Source organism: Panthera uncia, chromosome D2, assembly GCF_023721935.1.
Source record: "Panthera uncia isolate 11264 chromosome D2, Puncia_PCG_1.0, whole genome shotgun sequence".
NCBI lineage: Eukaryota > Metazoa > Chordata > Mammalia > Carnivora > Felidae > Panthera > Panthera uncia.
In genome coordinates, this window is record NC_064818.1 from 16,779,653 (window position 1) to 16,799,593 (window position 19,941).

A 19,941-nucleotide genomic window follows, 5' to 3' on the forward strand; every position below is an offset into this window, starting at 1 on the left:
TTTCACTGGTTCAGTTTAAATGCTGCTAGTTTGATCATTTAAAATTGTATACAGCTAGTAGGCTTACTTTTATTCCACAAGGCCTTTGTTGATTAAAGAAATGATATTGACACAAAGGTGATATCGTTACCTGATGAAGTAGATGGAGGGAAGCCGTTTCCCCGTTCTGAAAGGGGAGAAACTTGCAAGGCTCTGTTATTGCCCACAGCAGAGCATTTGTTTACTGTTGAAATCAAATCCTCCTGACTCAGTTTGTCAGGCTCTCTACCTCTTTTTGTGAAGTCCTCATATTAAAAAAGGAAAATCGCTCCAAGACCGTGTACATTATATATTTAAGTCCATTAGTGATTTAAGTGAAACTCAATTTTAATAGTCATGCACATGACATAATTTCCCACATACTTTTTTCAGGAAGCTATTGAGTCCTTCAAAGAAGCCTTGAAGCAGAAAGTTGATTTTATCGATGCGTACAAAAGTCTGGGACAGGCCTATAGGTAAGAAGAGGAACAGTAGTCAGGGTAGGAGGGAGGGTGTAGAGTGGGGAGACAAGAGAGCCTCACATAATAGTGATATTTTATTAAAAAAAACTTTTTTAATCTTTATTCTTGAGAGAGAGAGGGTGTGAGCAGGGGAGAAGCATAAAGAGAGGGAGACACAGAATCTGAAGCAGGCAGGCTCCAGGCTCTGAGCTGTCAGTACAAAGCCCGACATGGGGCTCGAACTCACGAACCACAAGATCATGACCTGAGCTGAAGTTGGACGCTCAGCTGACTGAGCCGCCCAGGCACCCTGTCATAATAGTGATATTTTAAAAGAAATTGTATTTCTTAACCAGAAGAGATTGTCCTTCTAAATCACATAGGCATTAATATGCTTGTTGAGAGCTTCTCTGGAATATAGAAAGACCCGTGGGTCAGAGGGTATCATGACGTATATATCATCTTTTAAAACGACTTCACTTTGTATATATTGGTCTAGAAAATGTTCGTCCTTCAAAATTTATTGTTTTGAATAGCAGCATTATATGCTGGTTGAGTCATAGACACTGATGCTTTTCTAGACCGTAAATAAGGTTATTTCCCACATCACTGTGATTCGTTTGAAGATTCCTTGATTAAAAGGATGGAAAATTATGCTGCATAGGATGATATCAATGACCATCAATATGATCAACTATGATACACAGTCACTGTGCATCTCTATCAGGAGTGAGAAGTTGTGCTTTGACCCTGGCGTCCTGACTCCTGGTGTTATCCTGACCAGTAGAGCTACTTTGACTTTTGGCTTTCAAAAATCTTTACAGTCTGACCTGAAAAGGAGATTGCATGGCTTGACGGAAGGGCTCGGGATTCAGGAGTCAAGAGATTCGGTTCTGGTTCCAGATGGTCCATTCCACACTTGTGTCTCCTCACCTTCCCTGAGCGTCAGGGTTCTCCCTTACGAGGTTCTGTGAAAGTTAGGAAAGAGACAGTAACCGAGATCCTTGTCAGAGCTGTTAGTCACCTCCCCCAGGAAGGATTGAATTCAAGAGCTTATTTATCTGATGCAGTCATTGGAGAAGCTCTCTTACCACTAACTTGAAGAAAGTGTCTTTGCATTCGTTTTTAATTTAAATGATGATATTTATCCTTGCTGTCCCACAGAATGGTTCGGGACATACGTTGAAAACAGATTTGAAAGCACCTAGAGTAACCAGTAAAGTGATATGTAAATGTAAATGGGTAGTATATTTTTAAAAAATATTATTTACAAAAAATAGACACATGGCATGTTTTTAAGGTGTTTTTGTTATTTGTAAAAAATTTGATAGGTAAAAGAAGCCTAATAATATTTCTACTCTGAAATGATTACTATCCTAAAATATACTTTCTTTCTGATGTTTTAAATTACAAAATGATTTACTGGATTTTAAGGGAAGTAACTTCTGTGACAGGAAAAATACAATTTTCAGCCTATGAATTTGATTCAGAATGATATACCTATGTATGATTGTAACCTACATACTCCCCCCCCACCCCCACCCCCCCGCAAAGGAGAACCATGATTTTATCTAAATACTAAAATCTACACATAGTTTTTTTAAGGGTTGGAGCTCGTCATGAATTGGGGAAAAGGATTTGAATAAGCACTTGCTTTTGGAAAGCAATAAATTCATTTTCCCCAAAGAATTTTAAGGGCTTTGTGGTTATCCTGCAGTCGAGTAAAATTTGGGAAAAGTAAGTGAGATGTGATGTGTCAAAGTGAAAAGTGGTAAAATAGAAAAGGGAATCCCTATCAAGGTATCTGATTCTCATATGGGACTGCAATTCTGAGGCTAACTTGTTCTGTGTGTTTACTGAAACGTTCTGCACTGTGCTCATAACTGTTGTCAAATACCTAGAGAACTGGGCAATTTTGAAGCCGCCACCGAGAGCTTTCAGAAGGCGCTGTTGCTCAACCAAAATCACGTACAGACCCTGCAGCTGCGGGGAATGATGCTCTATCACCACGGCAGCCTGCAGGAGGCCCTTAAGAACTTCAAGGTGAGCATCCATAAGTGAGAAGCACTGTAGCAGCTCGTGGAGTCTTTTTTTTTTTCTTTTTCTTTTTCTTTTTCTTTTTTTTTTAACTGTTTATTGACTTTGAGAGAGGGAGAGGGAGAGAGAGAATCCCAAGCAGGCTCCACGCTGTCGGTGCAGAGCCCGATGCAGGGCTCGATGCCACGAACTGCATGGATCGTGATGTGTGCCCAAATCAAGAGTCAGACACTCGACTGACTGAGCCACCCAGGCGCCCCTGGGATCATTCTGCAACAAAATTTAGTGAAACGACTAGAGAGAAGGGCAAGGTAATGTTTATACGCCCGCAAAAAGAAAGAGAAAAAAAACCACTGCTGTGTCCTAGAGACTGATTTACAGAGCATGCATTTGGTCGGATTTAGCCTGGAGGGAAGGCCATTCTAATTCCAGATTGAAGAATAAAGCACTTAAGAGTTATCTGCAACTGTATTGAAACTAATGGGGCGTTTTCTCCCTCCATGCCTCAGCGATGTCTGCAGCTAGAACCCTATAATGAGGTGTGCCAGTATATGAAAGGACTCAGCCATGTTGCGATGGGACAGTTTTACGAAGGAATAAAAGCACAAACTAAAGTTATGCTAAATGATCCTCTTCCAGGCCAGAAGGCTAGCCCAGAGTATCTGAAAGTGAAATATCTCCGAGGTAAGTCACAAAATTGCTGAAGCATTGAATTTGGATGCTCAGAGCCACATAAATCATATTGCTTGTCGCTTGTGTCGTATGAGACAGCTGAGTCTCGAAGGCACTAGGAAACATGAACACGGCCATCCCTTGGTGGACTAGATAAGACCCCTGTCTTCTAGAGACCAGTCGCGTACTTTGCCTATCACTTCCTATGGATTTTTTTTTTCTCTTTAATGTTAAAAAAGTTAAAAAAATTTTACTCAAGTCAAAATAAACCTATTTTGAGCTAAATGTGACAACCATCTGGTTATGGGATGGGTCTCATTACACCTGGTCTGGAGACATAGGAGTAATAGGAAAGTAACATTTTCTGAGGTTTTTGTTGTTAAATGTAAACTTGGTAGCTTTGACGTATCTCCTTCATATCAGAATTCTCACCTACTTTGGAGATATTCAGTTGGGATGAGGAAGAAAGCAAATCTTTGTGTCATCTTTTGATTAGGCAGAATCTCACCTTTTCTCTGCCATATAAAACTATATTTTTGCTTTGTTGTTTTTTTGTTTTGTTCCAAAATGGATTTGTTTTTTATTGAAGCATACTTAACATACAGTGTTATATTTGTTCTAGGCACACGGTGCAATGATTTGACGATTCTGTATACTTTCAGTGCTCATCACGATATAACATTTTTGTTGTTCGTGCAGAGCTCAGATTTTTACTCCCCTTTTTCCTCTTTCCTTTGTCATCAAAAACCCTCTCATACCACTACTGCCCAACTGTAAAAATTTATGAGCCCTGCAGTTTTAAGTTTTTAGTAGTCACGTTAAAAAAAGTAAAAATAAACAGGTGGAATTCATTTTATAATACATTTTATTTGATGCGGTGTATGCATAATATCAGTTCAACATGTAATTATTATGAAAACACTATTTGTTAGTATCATTAGATATTTTACATTATTTTTTTTTACTAAGTTTCTGAAATGTGTATATTTTATATTTACACATCTTATACTTACATCTTTATACTTACATTGGATGTTAAATTTTTATTGGAAGTTCTTTTGTCAGATACCTTTTTTTTTGTCAAAAACTTTTTTTTCTTAAGTTTTTTAGAGTGTGGGGAGGGGCAGCGAGAGAGGGAGAGAGAGAATCCCAAGCATGCTCCTCAGTGCCAGCATGGAGCTTGACGTCGGGATGGGACTCACGAAACCGTGAGATCATGAGCTGAGCCAAAGTCAAGAGTCTGATGCTTAACTGGCTGAGCCACCCAGGCGCCCCGAATTTTTGTTGGAAATTCTTAATTTGAAGTCTAAATTTTAAATTTTAAATTCTAAATTTAAAAGTAAAATTTAAAGTTGAAAAGTAGGTTCATACATGGGAGTTGTTCCAAATAGACTAAAGTTTTCTAATAATTGACTCAAATATCAGGTTTTAGGTTTAGAGTAATTAAATTAACATTTAAAATACAGTTTCTTGGTTACACTGGCCACATTTTAAGTGTTCACTAGCTCGGTGGCTGGGGGCTGCCTACTGGACAGCATAGCTCCTCACTGTAAATTACAATTTCCTCTTGTTTCTCGGGTGAGTAGAACATGGGAGCTGTAGATTGAAGGAGGGGCACTCCATGTCCTGGTCTTTTTCTGCACTGCTTCCGTAGAGATAAGCAGCAGTCAGTTGATGAAATCATGTACATGGTCAGTTGATTTATATCAGTTGACAGAAAACCAGCCTCCGACACTGAACTCGGATTCTCAGACTCTGCAGCTAAAAAGTGAGATCTTTGATGGTGTCCATGGAAGGATGATTAAAATTTAGCCAAAGTGGACCCTGATTGACTGGCTTATATTTGACCCTGGTAACTTGAGTTACCCTGTATCATGTGATGATAGCAACTTTCTAAAATTTGGAGCCACCCTTTAGGATTCTGGGAATTAACAGTTTGTCACAGAGCAGTTGTATGACAGCCAGCAAGAAGAAATACTTCTGGAGCGATATTTGGGGGTGTGTGTCCGATGTGGGTGTGTCAGATCTCGTCTCATACCTGCAGAGTATTCTCGGTATCTTCACGCACACCTCGATACTCCCCTTACGGAATATAACATTGATGTGGATCTGCCTGGAAGCTTTAAAGACCACTGGGCTAAAAATCTGCCTTTCCTCATAGAAGATTATGAAGAGCAGCCAGGGTTACAGCCCCACATAAAGTAAGTGCTTTAAATAAAATGACTTTTTTCAAGACTGAACTATAAGCTTATCATGATATCTCTTGCTCAGTAAACGGCTTTCTATCCACGTCTCTCAAGTATTTATTTTTGGATTTGATATGTCTGCAAATAGTTTAGTTTTATACGGCACCTTGAAACTTACCTTTGGATATCATCTCTCCTGCTAGCCTGGCCTTCCCTGCTAATTTTATGCAATCTTCAAACTTCAAATGTACTTACTGGCAGTTTTTGATATGCATTATTATTACCATGTTAGTTTTTTTTTAATTTAATTTTATTTTTGAGAGAGACGGAGCATGAGCATGAGCATGAGCAGGGGAGGGGCAGAGAGAGAGGGAGACACAATCTGAAGCGGGCTCCAGGCTCCCAGCTGTCAGCAGAGAGCCCGACATGGGGCTCAAACCCACGAACCGTGAGATCATGACCTGAGCTGAAGTCAGATGCTTAACCTGCTAAGCCACCCAGACGCCCCACCATGTTACTTTTGAAACAAATTACTTAAAGCCAGAAGTTTGAAATTACACTGCTGGTCAACTACTGCTTGCATTATGGCAAAACATTCAGGCTAAAGGGCTATCCCATTACAAAAACAATTAGAACAGAAATTAATTCCTGGGAGTCTAGCAGTGCCTTAAAAATTAAGAAAATCTGCAAAGATCGATCCCCTCATGCTGTAAAAAGAAAGACAAGCTGGGGTTGGGGGGGGGGTGTTGGTGGCAGATTCAAACTAGAGTGGTGAATGATAAGCACATTTGAAAAGCTAAAAGTGTCCTGGAGGTAAAGGCATGTAACAGCCACTACAGTGGGAGGCCTTAAGGTCTAAGCAAGATAGGCTTGCTAAACTTTTTCAAGGAACTAAAGCAGCCCCATATTGGGGGACCATATTCACAGGATCTCAACAAGAGCAAATGCAAACCTGCGTGGAAAGAAAGTAGTGCCAATTTGGGGTCCAAGTATTTCCGCAGATTAAGATCATTAGAATGAGAGTCAAAAACCAAGATCACCAAAACCATATGTCAAAATCAACAGGAATAACAAACAACAGACTTAGACTCTCAAGGGCTTCAAGCATTGGAATTGTTGAATACAGTCTCTGACACCAAATGAAATTGTTGAGAGAAATTATGAAGAAATCAGAAACATGAGCAAGAAATAAGAGATTATCAAAAATGACCAGGCAGATTAAAAATAAATTGGAAGCTTTAAGAATAGGAAATACTGAAATGAAGAATTCAGTATGTAAGCTTAACAGCAAATTAGACATAGGTGAGAAACACTTGTTTAATTGGAAGGTGGAGCATTAGGAATTAATCTAAACTGTGGCACAGAGAGTCCAGGTGTTAGAAAACATGATATAGAAGATGTGGAAGATGTAAGAATGTCTAGCATATATCTGATTGAAATCTTGGGAGAAGAGAATGGAGGAGAGGCAGTTTTTGAAGAAATAATAGCTAACAATTTCCCAGAACTAAGGAAATATAAATCCATAGATTTTTTTTTTTAAAAAGTTGCATAAATGACAAGAAATCCATATCCAGACACACCATAAGTAATAGGAGAACACATAAGGAGAAAATTTTTTAAACAGAAAAATCCTATCACCTTCTTATGGTCAATAATTGGACTGACTATAAACCCCTCAACATCAAAATGGCAGTGAGAAGATAATAGACTATCTTCAAAGTGCTGCAAGAAAAAAAATAACTTTCAACCTAAAGTTCTGTACCCAGCAAAACTATCTTTTATGAATATAGACCAAATAAATATATATTCCATAATCAAAAACTGAACTAACCATCACCTGCCATTCACTAAAAATCTCTTAAGGAATGTAATTAAAGAAAAAGGTAGTTGGCCACAGGCAAAATTTGAGATACAAGAAGGAATAATGAGAAAAGAAAAATGGTAAGCATGATAAATTGGTAAGTCTAAATAAGTATTGTCTATTTAAAATAATGCCTGGTTTGGGGGCTTTATAAAATGGACAGAAATAAAATACTGGGAACAATAGCAAGTAAGTTGAGAGACAGTAAGAATTAAGTATGCTGAGGGAATATGAGTTAAATATTATGTTGAAGCTTTAAGTTATACATAAATATTTAAAATACTAGAATGAGTACTAAAAGTTAGAAACAAAGTGTATAGCTTCTATATTAGTGGACGAGTAAAAAAATAAAAACTAAAGTCTACAATCAACCAGAAAAAAGGGGAAAGAGAGGAAGCATAAAAAAGTAGGGCAAATAAAAAGAAAAAAGTAAGAATAGGTTGAAATAAACCAGGTATATTAATAATGACAATCAATATAAATGGATTTTTAAATGTCAAAAGACAGACATAGTTGGATTTGAATTTTTTTTTTTAATGTTGATTTGTTTTTGAGAGAGAGGGACAGAGCGTGAATCTGGGAGGGGCCGAGAGAGAGGGAGACACAGAATCTGAAGCAGGCTCCAGGCTCTGAGCTGTCAGCACAGAGCCCGATGAGGAGCTCAAACCTACGAACTGCGAGATCATGACCTGAGCCCAAGTTGGACGCTTAACCTCTGAGCCACCCAGGCACCCCTGACTGTTTTAAAAATCCAGTTAAATGCTTTCTACAAGAGACATGTAATGCCTAAGGACACAGAAAGATTGAAAGTAAAGGGATGGAAAGAATTCTACATGGGAAACACTAAAAGATTCCTGATGTGGGTATGTTTATATTAATGGATTTAAAATTTGTTTTAATTACTAAGAACAAAGGTTGTTACTACATAAGGACAGAGGTTCAAATCACCAGGAAAGATGTAAATTTAAACTTATATACACCTACTAAAATAACTTTACAAATTGATAGAAATACACAGAGAAATCAATAGATTCAGTATCCTAATGAGAGATTCTAATTTTTGATCAGTCACACACACACACAAAACTAGTAAAGATTTAGACTTTCTGAACATCATGATTAACAGACTTGGCCTATTATTCTGCTATAGAACTGTGTACCCAATAATCAAAGAATACATAGTCTTTTCAAGTACACTTTGGTCATTTATAAAGACTGACCACTTGGGGCACCTGGGTGGCTCAGTTGGTTGGGCGCCCGACTTCAGCTCAGGTCACGCTCTCGCGGTCCGTGAGTTCGAGCCCCGCGTCGGGCTCTGGGCTGATGGCTCAGAGCCTGGAGCCTGCTTCCGATTCTGTGTCTCCCTCTCTCTCTGCCCCTCCCCCGTTCATGCTGTGTCTCTCTCTGTCTCGAAAATAAAAAAAAAAAAAAAAAGGTAAAAAATAAATAAATAAATAAATAAATAAATAAATAAAGACTGACCACTCACTCATATTTAAATACATTTCAAATAACTGGTGCCATAGTAGATTATGGTAAAATTTTCGTTATTTGGAAATTTAAAAGCACACATATTAAAATATAGATTAAAGATAAAATCCACTCTGGAAATTTGAATATACTTTAAAAACAAAAAAAGATGAAAACTCCACATACCAATACTTGTGGAAGCAGTGAAACCATTATTGTATAAAACGTTAATATCTTTAGATGTTATACTAAAGGGGAGCCGAGGTGGCTCGATCGTTGAGTGTCTGACTTGATTTTGGCTCAGGTCATGATCCCGGGGTTGTGGGGTCGAACCCCACGTTGGGCTCCGTGCTAAGCATGGAGCCTGCTTAAGATTCTCTCTGTCTCTCTCTCCCTCTACTCCTCTCCTGCTCACAGAATCTAGAATAGAATAGAATAGAATAGAATAGAATAGAATACCAGAAAAAACAAGCTAATAGATAAGTATAAAAATTAAGAAGTAGGAAAAACAGCAAAGAAAGCAGAAAGAAGGAAAAATAAAGCTGAGGAGAGAAATTAATGAAAACTAAATGTAAACCAGACTTTTATCAAAGGTAAAACTTTGTCTTTTTTTACTAATAGAAATTTCTGGTCAGATTTTTTTTAATGAAAATAACTAAAAAACTCAAACTTAGAAATTATAAAAAGAAAAATAACCACAGATGTGCCAATATTAAAATGCTGAGGATGCCATGAAAATTTACATGCACATAAATTTAAACACAAAAAATAAATGGACTGATTCCTAGAAAGTCACAATTTGTCAAACTGACTTGAGAAGAAATAAAAAAAAACCTGAATAGTTCTATAATTATTAAAGATATCGAATTGGTATTTATTTTATTTAATTTTTTTAATGTTTGCTTATTTTTGAGAGAGAGAGTATGTGCACATACAAGTTGAGGAGGGGCAGAGAGAGAGGAAGACAGAGGATCCAAAGTGGGCTCCAAGCTGACAGCAGAGAGCCTTCCCCATTGCGGGTCTCGAACTCATGAACCCTGAGATCATGACCTGAGCTGAAGTCAGACGCTTAACTGACTGAGCCACCCAGGTGCCCCTTGAATTGGTATTTAAAAATATCCCCACTTAGTGTTACAGCTCTTTTAGAATTTGTCTAGCAGGTTTTCCGGTTTTTACCGGAAGACCCCAAAAGAATAAAAAACGTTGAAAAAAAAAAAAATTAAAAAAAAAAAAAAAATCCCCACTTAAACCAAAATCACCAAACCCAAATGGTATCACAGAAGTATTCTATCAAACTTTTAGGAGACTAGAAGGTTAGTATTCCCAAATCATTTTGTGAGGCTAATAGAACAATGATCCCAAATCTGACGAGTATTGTACATGAAAGGAAAATTAGGGGCCATTCTTAAAAAAAATTTTTTTTTTAACGTTTTATTTATTTTTGAGATAGGGAGAGACAGAGCATGAACAGGGGAGGGTCAGAGAGAGGGAGACACAGAATCTGAAACAGGCTCCAGGCTCTGAGCTGTCAGCACAGAGCCCAACGTGGGGCTCGAACTCACGGACTGCGAGATCATGACCTGAGCCGAAGTCGGCCGCTTAACCGACTGAGCCACCCAGGCGCATGGGCCATTCTTACTCTTAAGTGTGGATGTAAGAATCCTAAACAAAATACTGGTAAACCAAACTCACCTGTGTATAGGAAAGATACTATCATGCCAAATTGGGTTTTTCCTAGGAATAAAAAGGGGATCTAATTCAGAAGATGTATAAATATAATTTCCAGTTAATCAATTAAAGGAGAAAAACCACATTAATTATGCCAAAAGATAGAGAAAACCAAGTAGAAGAAAAAAAATAACCATCTACACTTAAAAAAAAAATTCATCTGGAAAACCACAGTACAATAGTCCTCCCCTCTTATGTGTAGGGGATATGTCCCAAGACCCCCAGTGGATGCCTGAAACTGTGGATAGTACTGAACCCTATGTATACAGTTGACTTTTGAACACCTTATGGGTTTGGACTGCACAGATCCACTTTTATTTGGATTTTTTTGGATAAATGGTGTAAATGTATTTTCTTTCTATGATTTTCTTTATTGTAAGAACACCGTCTAGAACACATATAACATAAAGAGTATGTGTTAAGCATCTGTTTTTGTTATTGGTAAGCCTGCAGTCAACAGTAGACTAGTAGTAGTTAAGTTTTGGGGGAATCAAAAGTTACACACGGGTTTTCAACTGCAGGGGAGTGGAGGTCATGCCCATGCTTCTAACACTGACATTGTTTGGGCCAACTGTACCCATGTTTTTTCATGTACATGTAGGCCTGTGATAAATAAAGTAGGCACAATAAGAGATTAACAACAGCAGCTAATAATAGAACAGTTATTATAGGGTACATAATAGAAGCTATATGCCATTTAAAACTTATTGTTTATTTCTAGAATTTTTTATTTAATATTTTTGTACTGCACAGGATCCCAGGTGACCGAAACTTCAGAAAGCAAAACAACGGATGGGGTTGGGGGGCACTACTGTATTTTCTTAGCCTGATAAGTGATAACTATCATAAACCTACAGCAAACATCATTTTAATTAATAAAGTGTTAGATATAATCACATTAAAATCAGGAGCAAGACCAAAAAGTCTAAAATCATTGCTTCTCTTCAGCAGGGAAGTAGAGGTTTTAGATAATGTATAACAGAAGACAAATCAAATTTATATAGATTTGCAGATTGCATGATTTATTTACAAAAAAATATCCATAAACGAATTGCAAGAAATGGTAATTTCACAAGGTGGTTGATTATAGTTAATGTACTTATAAAAGTCATTTGCATTTCTATACACTAGCAACAAACAAACATACCATTTATAATAGCAGTAAGTACTTAGGAATGTATCTTACAGATGATATGCAAAACCTGTATGGAAATCATTATAAAACTTATTTTATAGTTTTTTAGTAACTTTATTGGAAGTTACTAAGAGAAAACAAGGAGAAATACTATGTTCAAGAATAAGAAATTCAGTAGTATCGATGGGTCAGTTCTCTGCAAATTAATTCTAGAATCAATAAAATGTGATTCCAAATCCCAACAGTTTTTTGAGGGACTTGATAAACTAATTGTATAAATTGCATGGAAGAACAAAGAACCAAGAGTAATCAGGATACTCCTGAAGAAGATGATGCCTAGGCTTGGAGGGGAGGGCTCTTACTCTACCAGACAGCGAGGCTTAAGATAGTAATGAAGACAGAGTGATATTGGAGCAGGGGTGGCCAGGTAGACCAAAGGAGTACGATAGAGAGCTTAGAAGCATTTATCTAGAGAGCCTAGATTTTTTTTTTTTTTTTTTTTACTTTTAGAGCACAAGTGGGAGAGAGGGGCAGAGGAAAAAAGAGAATCTTAAGCCAGCTCCACATCTAGCATGGAGCCTGACATGGAGTTCCATCCCATGGCCCTGGACGTTTAACCCACTGAGCCACCCAAGCGCCCCTAGAGAGCCTGGATATATGGCAAAGGTGGACCACAGATCAGAGAGACATAGGGAGAGACATAGGGCAGAGATCTGGTTGCTTGTTGATAAAGTCAGTCCATGCAGGTTATGTATCCTGGGGAAGTTTATGAAGCAAGTAATGGCCAGAAGTGCCTTCTGAATTGCACTCTAGTTACCAGTGTTACTCACAAGCATGTGATAATAATTGTGCGCATACACGCGTAAAGATTCTTCTAATTTGTGTAAGATTGGGTGCCAAGCACTGGGGTCAAGATTCTGTGGTCATAGGTTTCTCGATCAGTTCTCCAGTGGAGGAAATGACTGCTCTTCAGGTAAAATTGGATTAGCAGACCTCTGTTGTAAAGTCCCTAACCGCGTATGTCGTGTTCCTTCCAGAGACGTGTTACATCAGAACTTTGAGAGTTATAAGCCAGAGGTACAAGAGCTGATCTGTGTAGCTGATCGTTTGGGATCCCTGATGCAGTATGAAACTCCTGGCTTCCTGCCAAACAAGAGAATACACAGAGGTATCCTGAAACCATCCGAAAACGGACAGGTTGCTGACATAAGAGCAAGAATCGTCAAACCATATTGCGCTTAAAAAAAAAAAAATCATTTGTGCCAACTCATAAATCCCCATTTGATCCGGACAAAACCGTAGAGATTCATTCACACTGAATTCTGAAAGAGAGCTTCCCGTGTGGCCTTGGTGCTGTCGCCACCCTGTTGATGTAGAATATGGGTCTTCAGTTGTGGCTGTGGATGCGATGGCTCGTCCACGGGAGCGGTTTGCTTAGTGTGGGAGCGAGGGAGAATTTGAATCTCCAGTTGTTTAGGAGGCAGAGCTGGGAGGAGACAGCTTCGGGGGGGGGGGGTGCCTCTAATTTCCTCTGATAGATGTTAGTTTTATGAAGACTGACACGATTGTAGCGTATCTCTGGTCTTGTTAAATTACCAATACGTACAATTCTTTTTTTTTTTTTAAGTTTATTTATTTTTGAGACAGAGACAAACAGAGCATGAATGGGGGAGGGGCAGAGAGAGAGGGAGACACAGAATCAAGCAGGCTCCAGGCTCCGAGCCATCAGCCCAGAGCCCGACGCGGGGCTTGAACTCACGGACCGCGAGATCGTGACCTGAGCTGAAGTCGGACGCTTAACCGACTGAGCCACCCAGGCGCCCTACAATTCTTTTTTTATACGGTGGCTCAAGTTATCACCGAGACTCTGCAGAGTAGGTGAACATCAGTCCCTCGGAAGTGAACTCACAAACCCTTGTTTTCTCAATATTTCCTTCTTTTAGCCATGGGCTTGGCAGCGTTGGAAGTCATGCAAGCTGTACAGCGTACGTGGACCAACTCGAAAGTTCGAATGAATGGGAAAACACGGCTGATGCAGTGGAGAGACATGTTTGACATTGCAGTAAAGTGGAGACGGTAACTAATTAAACTCATGTTTAAATGAAAATAAACTAGAAGGGTTATCATTGTAAAATAATAGAAGGCTCCTCTGGGTAACAGGTGTCTTTGGCTAGTGGAGCCGACATGAGGTATTACGCGAGTCTAGGCACATCTGTACATTACGCTGTGTTCACCACAGATGTAGCTCCCGTCTGTCCCACGCAACACCTTTACAGTAGGACTGACTGTGGTCCTTACGCTGTACCTTGCACCCCCATGACATATTCATTCCATTACTGGGAGCCTGCCCCTCCCACTCAGTTGACGGGTTTTGAATTCTGTTTTGATTACTAACAGTATGCCTTGTAAGTTACTTTTTCCTCCCTACAGTTTGTCGGAAATTGCTGGCATCATTATTCTTTGAAATGCCTTCAGCCGATGTTTACGAAATATAGGAACTGACTGCTCTCAAGTTTCCAAGCACATTTTTAAGCGAAGTGTTTTAGAAAAAGCAGTCTCTTGGAAAGAACGCATTATCTGGGGTGTACCTTTGAATGAACTGTAGTGTACTGGTCCCTTGATAGTTGAAGTGTGTGCCTGGCTAACCAGCTATGGCTTGGGGGGAGCTACTGATATTCATTGACATGAGAAAAATACTACTCTTCTAGTAAACCTATACTGACTTCCTACTGGCTCCAATTGGAACATTTATTTGGAGTTAGCAGGTTGGTGCGGCATACTTTTAGATAATGGGCCGAGTACTTGCTTTCTCCCCACTCTTTGCAAAGACTCATCCTGTTTCATTGGTAATGCTTTTGAACATTTCTAGGTTTTATAAGGCCTCCATCTTTAACAAGCTCTGGTTTACAGGATTGCTGACCCGGACCAGCCGGTGCTGTGGTTAGATCAGATGCCAGCACGAAGTCTTAGCAGAGGTTTTAACAACCACATCAATTTAATCAGGTAGGAACCCTTTGTGCATCTTTCCTGTTTGCACAGGAGTTTGTTCTAAATAGACAGGTCATGGAGACCGTGGACGAACGACCCTTGATCCTCTCCCGGGGACTTTTTGAAAAGGGCCCACACGGATTAGTTCTTTACCTGCAGGGTCCCGCCTGCACTCCTTAGAGTGAGTCCAGCTGCAGGAAGAATGAAGTGCGTGCCATGTTCCCTCTCCAGTCTCTCCTCTTAGGAAGAGACTGTGTGATAATTCAGGTGAACAAGTGTGCAAGGGAGGGGGAGCGGAAGAGACGGAGGAGAGAGTGCAGAATCAGGAGCACTGGCACCAGGTTGGAAATGGAGGAGAGCGTAGGGACCCACAGGGCGGCGGTCCCCTCTCTGGCTCAGGTGCGAGGTCCTTCCAATAGGCCAGGTGACAATAGGACAGAAAGGAGATGGCCACATTTGGGGGCTGGCACTGGGGGGGAAGTGCAGGGTACGGGAGTGACTTCCTGTGCACGGTTACGAACCTGAGGTCTGAGATGTCTGTAGGGAATCTGGGGAGCGATGCCCAGGGAGCGGTTGGGTGTGTAACACGTTGTACACACGCATGCCGGTTGGATGTGTCCATCAGTATGTCGGCTGTACATGAAGTTCTGGGAGAGAGTTTGAAAACTAGGAGGCGGGGACAGAAATGTGAGTAAAATGTATTTATTTATTTCACTTTTGAGAGAAAGAGAGACAGAGCGCTAGCAGGGGAGGGGCAGAGAAAGAGAGGGAGACACGGAATCCGAAGCAGGCTCCAGGCTCCGAGCTGTCAGCCCAGAGCCCGACGCCCGGCTCGAACCCATGAACCACGAGATCGTGACCTGAGCTGAAGTCGGACACTTAACCGACTGAGCCACCCAGGTGCCCTGAGTAAAATAATATTTAGAGTGGGCAGAGGAGATGAAGCCTGTGTGTGAGCTGGACCACAGGAGAACTACCAGGAGAACCAAAGGAGAGGAGAAAAAGTCCAGGGATTCATGAAGGAAATTGGCATAAAAAGGCTGAACGTCGTAGAAGTACTTGAGGGTTTTTCTCCTCATTTTGGCATCTCCGGGCCTGAGTTTGGTGCCTCTCCTACCAGGAAAAGCTGCAAGAGCTGACGGGCAATCCTGCCAAGACCGTTCTCTGCTTCTTCCATGCACCGGGTGCAAATAAGCACAGTTTCCAGACTGTTTTGCTACACTATTCTCACAGCTCTCTTACCGTTCTCTTGAATTCACTTGGAAGTTAGATGTTTCCGATACAGTCCTTTCTAAAACGATTCTTAATTTTTTTTTTTTTCTTTCAGGGGCCAGGTGATCAACATGAGATACCTGGAATATTTTGAGAAAATTCTTCATTTTATTAAAGATAGGATTCTTGTTTATCACGGGTAATCCTTCAATTTTCTTTTTCACGGTAATCGCTAGCTTTGGTAGAGTTTACAGCAGTTGTATCTGTGAAACTTGAAAACTAAGCCTATTGACAGACTAAACAAAGTCTATCAAATGTCGACACAGTGTTTGGAGTCGTAAAGCCTTTCGGTAATGACTTACCAGCCTTCTTTTAACAGCTTTACAGAATCCATGAAATGTTTTAATCTTACGATACTGTGACTTTTCTCATCTCCTTCTCTGAAAAGCAGGACGTCTTTGAATTTCTTTATTAGGGGTTTCAGCCGTAATATTCATTCTCTCTCACCTGAAAGGCCATAGAGTGAACCCACAGTGAACAGAACATGGGGAAGAAAGAATTCTGAATGGATAGTTATCACCAAGTAAATATAAAAGTGGCACAAAAACCTAGCAGGATATTTCCGTTTGAGCAACTGTAGAAAGGAAAAAAAAAAAAATCACTTCTAATTTCAAAATTGGTCTATGAGAATGAAGGCTTCATCACCAGATTATGACCAGAGACCCGTGCATGTATATACGACCACCGGCCAGCAATCTGTTCTGTTTCTCCGTTTCACCTTCTAGATGGGCTTCTATCTGTTTTCTTAATTGTCATCTGCGGCCCCAAATTCATTAGGATTAAACCATCCCCATATTTAGAAACTTTTGTTTGGGCCCACCATTTTGACTATGGAGCTACTCATAATTGAGGTTGATTCATTAAAGCTTAAGGTAATAGCAAGTAATAGGATTGTATATTACATTTCTGTATTAATTTTACTTGCCATCTGCCTCTGTCTCTGTCTCTTTTTCTCTCTTCAAGAGCTAATAATCCTAAAGGATTGTTGGAAGTCAGAGAGGCTCTGGAAAAGGTGCACAAAGTAGAAGATCTCCTGCCAATTATGAAGGTAAGTTTATCATCAGAATCCTGGTAGGTGTTTTTAGGGAAAAAACACAACTAGAGCACTTTTTAAAGAAGAGCTCATAACCGTTTAATGCATGTGTATTAATAGTGTGCTAGAAGCACTTTAAAATTATAAGCATTCTGAGGGGCACCTATGCGGCTCAGTCGGGGGTGCGTCCCACTTCAGCTCAGGTCGTGGTCTCACCGTTCGTAAGTTCAAGCCCCGCATCGGGCTCTGTGCTGACAGCTCAGAGCCTGGAGCCTGCTTCGGATTCTGTGTCTCCCTCTCTCTCTGCCCCTCTCCTCACGCTCTATCTCTTTCTCTCAAAAATAAATAAATGTTGGGGCGCCTGGGTGGCTCAGTCGGTTAAGCCTCCGACTTCAGCTCAAGTCACGATCTCACGGTCCGTGAGTTCGAGCCCCACGTCGGGCTCTGGGCTGACAGCTCAGAGCCTGGAGCCTGCTTCCGATTCTGTGTCTCCCTCTGTCTCTGCCCCTCCCCCGTTCATGCTCTGTCTCTCTCTGTCTCAAAAATAAATAAACGTTAAAAAAAAATTAAAAAAAAAAAAATAAATGTTAAAAGATAATAATAATAAAATTATAAGCATTCTGAAAACACTAATGTAAACACCCTCTGAATAATAACCCAAATCACATAAAACACAGGCATCAGTCTCAAACATAAAAGCAAGGCTGTGAGGAAGCAGTTGATACAGGAAACAGAAGGCAACTTAAAAGTATATACCGTTGAATTCTGCTTCTGGTCACAGTGGAGTACTTGATAGTTGACCTCCTTTCCATACTATAACAGGTATAAAACTCCACAAAATACAAGGCACCTGTTTTCAGGGGTTGGCAATTACAAGACTGATTTTTGAGGAAAGGGAAACACTTTCTGTGAGCCCCGTGTTCACCCCAGCCTTCTACCTGGGATTATTTACTAAACCGCTGTGTATGTGGAGCCTAAACAGAGTTTGGCGGTCTTGTTGGGCTAAGGAGGCAGAGATTGGGGTTGGGGTCTGCCGAAGTGGCTGGAGTTTACAGGGCAGAGTACAGAAGAGGAGAGAGCTGCTCAAGGTGAGAAGTCCCCAGAGGTCAGCATGGGCGTTCCTTGTCACGCTTGGCTGAGAGCTGGGCTCTGCTCGCTCGGTGAGACCCAGAGGCCCTGCAGACAGTGGCTGCTATGGGCGTGAGAGCTGAACGGAGGTATGAGCGGTTTTACACCAGGGTGTGAGAGCCGAAGGGAGGTAGCCTCAGTTTTACACCACTGAGAGACATTGGAGTTGTGACCTTGCCAGAATGGAGGGATCCTGGGAGCACCCTGGGCATTTACTCACAACCCCAGAAAGGACACACCGTAGGTATAAGACCACCTAGAATGAGGTCCACATTCTAGGACAAAGGACAATTTCTTTTTCTTTTTCTTTTTTTATGTTCATTTCCTGAGAGAGAGAGAGTGTGAGCAGGGGAGGGGCAGAGAGAGAGGGAGATACAGAATCTGAAGCAGGCTCCAGGCTCTGAGCTGTCAGCACAAACCCCTATGCAGAGCTCGAACCCACCAACTGCGAAATTATGACCAGAGCCAAGTTGGACGCTTAACCGACTGAGCCACCCAGGCGCCCCGAAGGACAATTTCTGAATAGATCACCCTAACAGAAAACCAAGCCTAAGAGGATTAAATGGATCTGCTAGTGATTGGATTGCCTGCCAAAACAAAACTCAACACCCTTTAAAGGAAGGAAACATAGTCTAGACTTCTTAATTATTAGGCAAAGGAAGAAGCAGGAGAACGTGATCCATAACCAAGAAACCAAAACCAGTTAACAGGAACAGACCCCAGGAGATCCAGAAGTTGCAATGAACTCTTTTAAAGTCTTTGTTTCATTAACATGTTCGAGGACTTAAAGGAAAACATGAGCACAATGATGAAGAACCTGAGCAGGAGAATGGAAACTATAAAAAGAACCAAAAGAAAATTGGAGGACGCGAAAGTCAGTGGTGTCAGAGAAAACACTACTTTAGTTTTGCAAATGGCCCCAGGTTTGTGTGCCAGTCCTCAGCTTTCCTTGTCCAGAGGCTGTCTTCCAGGTCAGGACGCCTTATGAGGGTCAGTCGTCGTTCCTCAGAGGAGGCCAGAGATGGAACACACTACTCAATAATAATACGGAGAAAGGGTACTGCTAACACACAGCAGCGGGGGGAACTTTAGAAACATGTGGGGCAAAGGAAGTCGCATACAGAAGAGTATGATTCCATTTGTAAGAAGTTTGACTGATCTAGAGAGACAGCAGAACAGTGATGGCTTCTGAGGAGTGAGGTTTACCTGAAAGGGGTAGGAGAAAACTTTCCAGAATGATGAAACTACACTATATCTTGACTAGAATAGTGGATACATGGGTGTATATATTTGTCAAAATGCATCAAATTATACACAATACACATGAGGTTCATTGTATATAAATTTTACCTCAATGAAACATACATAAATTAATTTTCTGAGAGATTCGAGCCAGTATCATATGATAGGTAGATAGGTAGACAGATAGTAGCAATAAAAAGGAAATAGAATACTCATGATTAAAAAAAAAAAATCTCCGCTAGTTAAGACTAGTAGATTCAAGACAGTTGAATATCAAATACATGTGAGCTGGAAAATCCAATCAGTAAATTCTCCCAGAATATAGTATACAAGGACAAAGAAATATAAAATATGAGAGACGATGAATGCAGAAGATGAAGAACGGACCTGATAGAGATCTCAGAAAGGAGAGAAGAAAGATAAAGAAACAGAGCGGTTAGTCAACAAAATAATAGAAGGAAAGCTTGTGGAGAGATGAAAAGATCAATGCAGGGCCTCCTAGATGTTCAGCATGATGCTCAATATTGACACCTAGACACATTCTGATAAAATTTGGGGACTTCAAGATTAAAGAGAGTTCCTCAAAAAAATTAGATGTAGAGGGGAGCCTGGGTAGCTCAGTCAGTTGAGAGTCTGATTCTTGATTTCGGCTCCAGTCATGATCTTTGTGCTGAATGTGGAGCCTGCATAGAATTCCCTCTCTCTCTCTC

At 40.4% G+C, this 19,941-nt stretch overlaps 1 protein-coding gene and 1 non-coding gene across 7 annotated transcripts in view; both read left to right on the forward strand.

The window, feature by feature from the left end:
* Window positions 1–19,941, forward strand: part of TTC13 (tetratricopeptide repeat domain 13) — an 83,567-nt gene that overhangs the window by 46,337 nt on the left and 17,289 nt on the right. For all 6 annotated transcript variants that reach the window (XM_049645037.1, XM_049645036.1, XM_049645038.1 and 3 more), the window contains 9 exons: window positions 412–494; window positions 2,381–2,522; window positions 3,026–3,200; window positions 5,233–5,389; window positions 12,606–12,736; window positions 13,512–13,644; window positions 14,479–14,571; window positions 15,884–15,967; window positions 16,792–16,876. In XM_049645037.1, coding sequence (XP_049500994.1) covers window positions 412–494; window positions 2,381–2,522; window positions 3,026–3,200; window positions 5,233–5,389; window positions 12,606–12,736; window positions 13,512–13,644; window positions 14,479–14,571; window positions 15,884–15,967; window positions 16,792–16,876 — 1,083 coding nt within the window. The remainder of the gene's footprint in view (window positions 1–411; window positions 495–2,380; window positions 2,523–3,025; window positions 3,201–5,232; window positions 5,390–12,605; window positions 12,737–13,511; window positions 13,645–14,478; window positions 14,572–15,883; window positions 15,968–16,791; window positions 16,877–19,941) is intronic.
* Window positions 9,832–9,893, forward strand: LOC125933572 (U7 small nuclear RNA). Its single transcript, XR_007461002.1, has one exon. It is a non-coding gene; the product is annotated as a U7 small nuclear RNA (small nuclear RNA).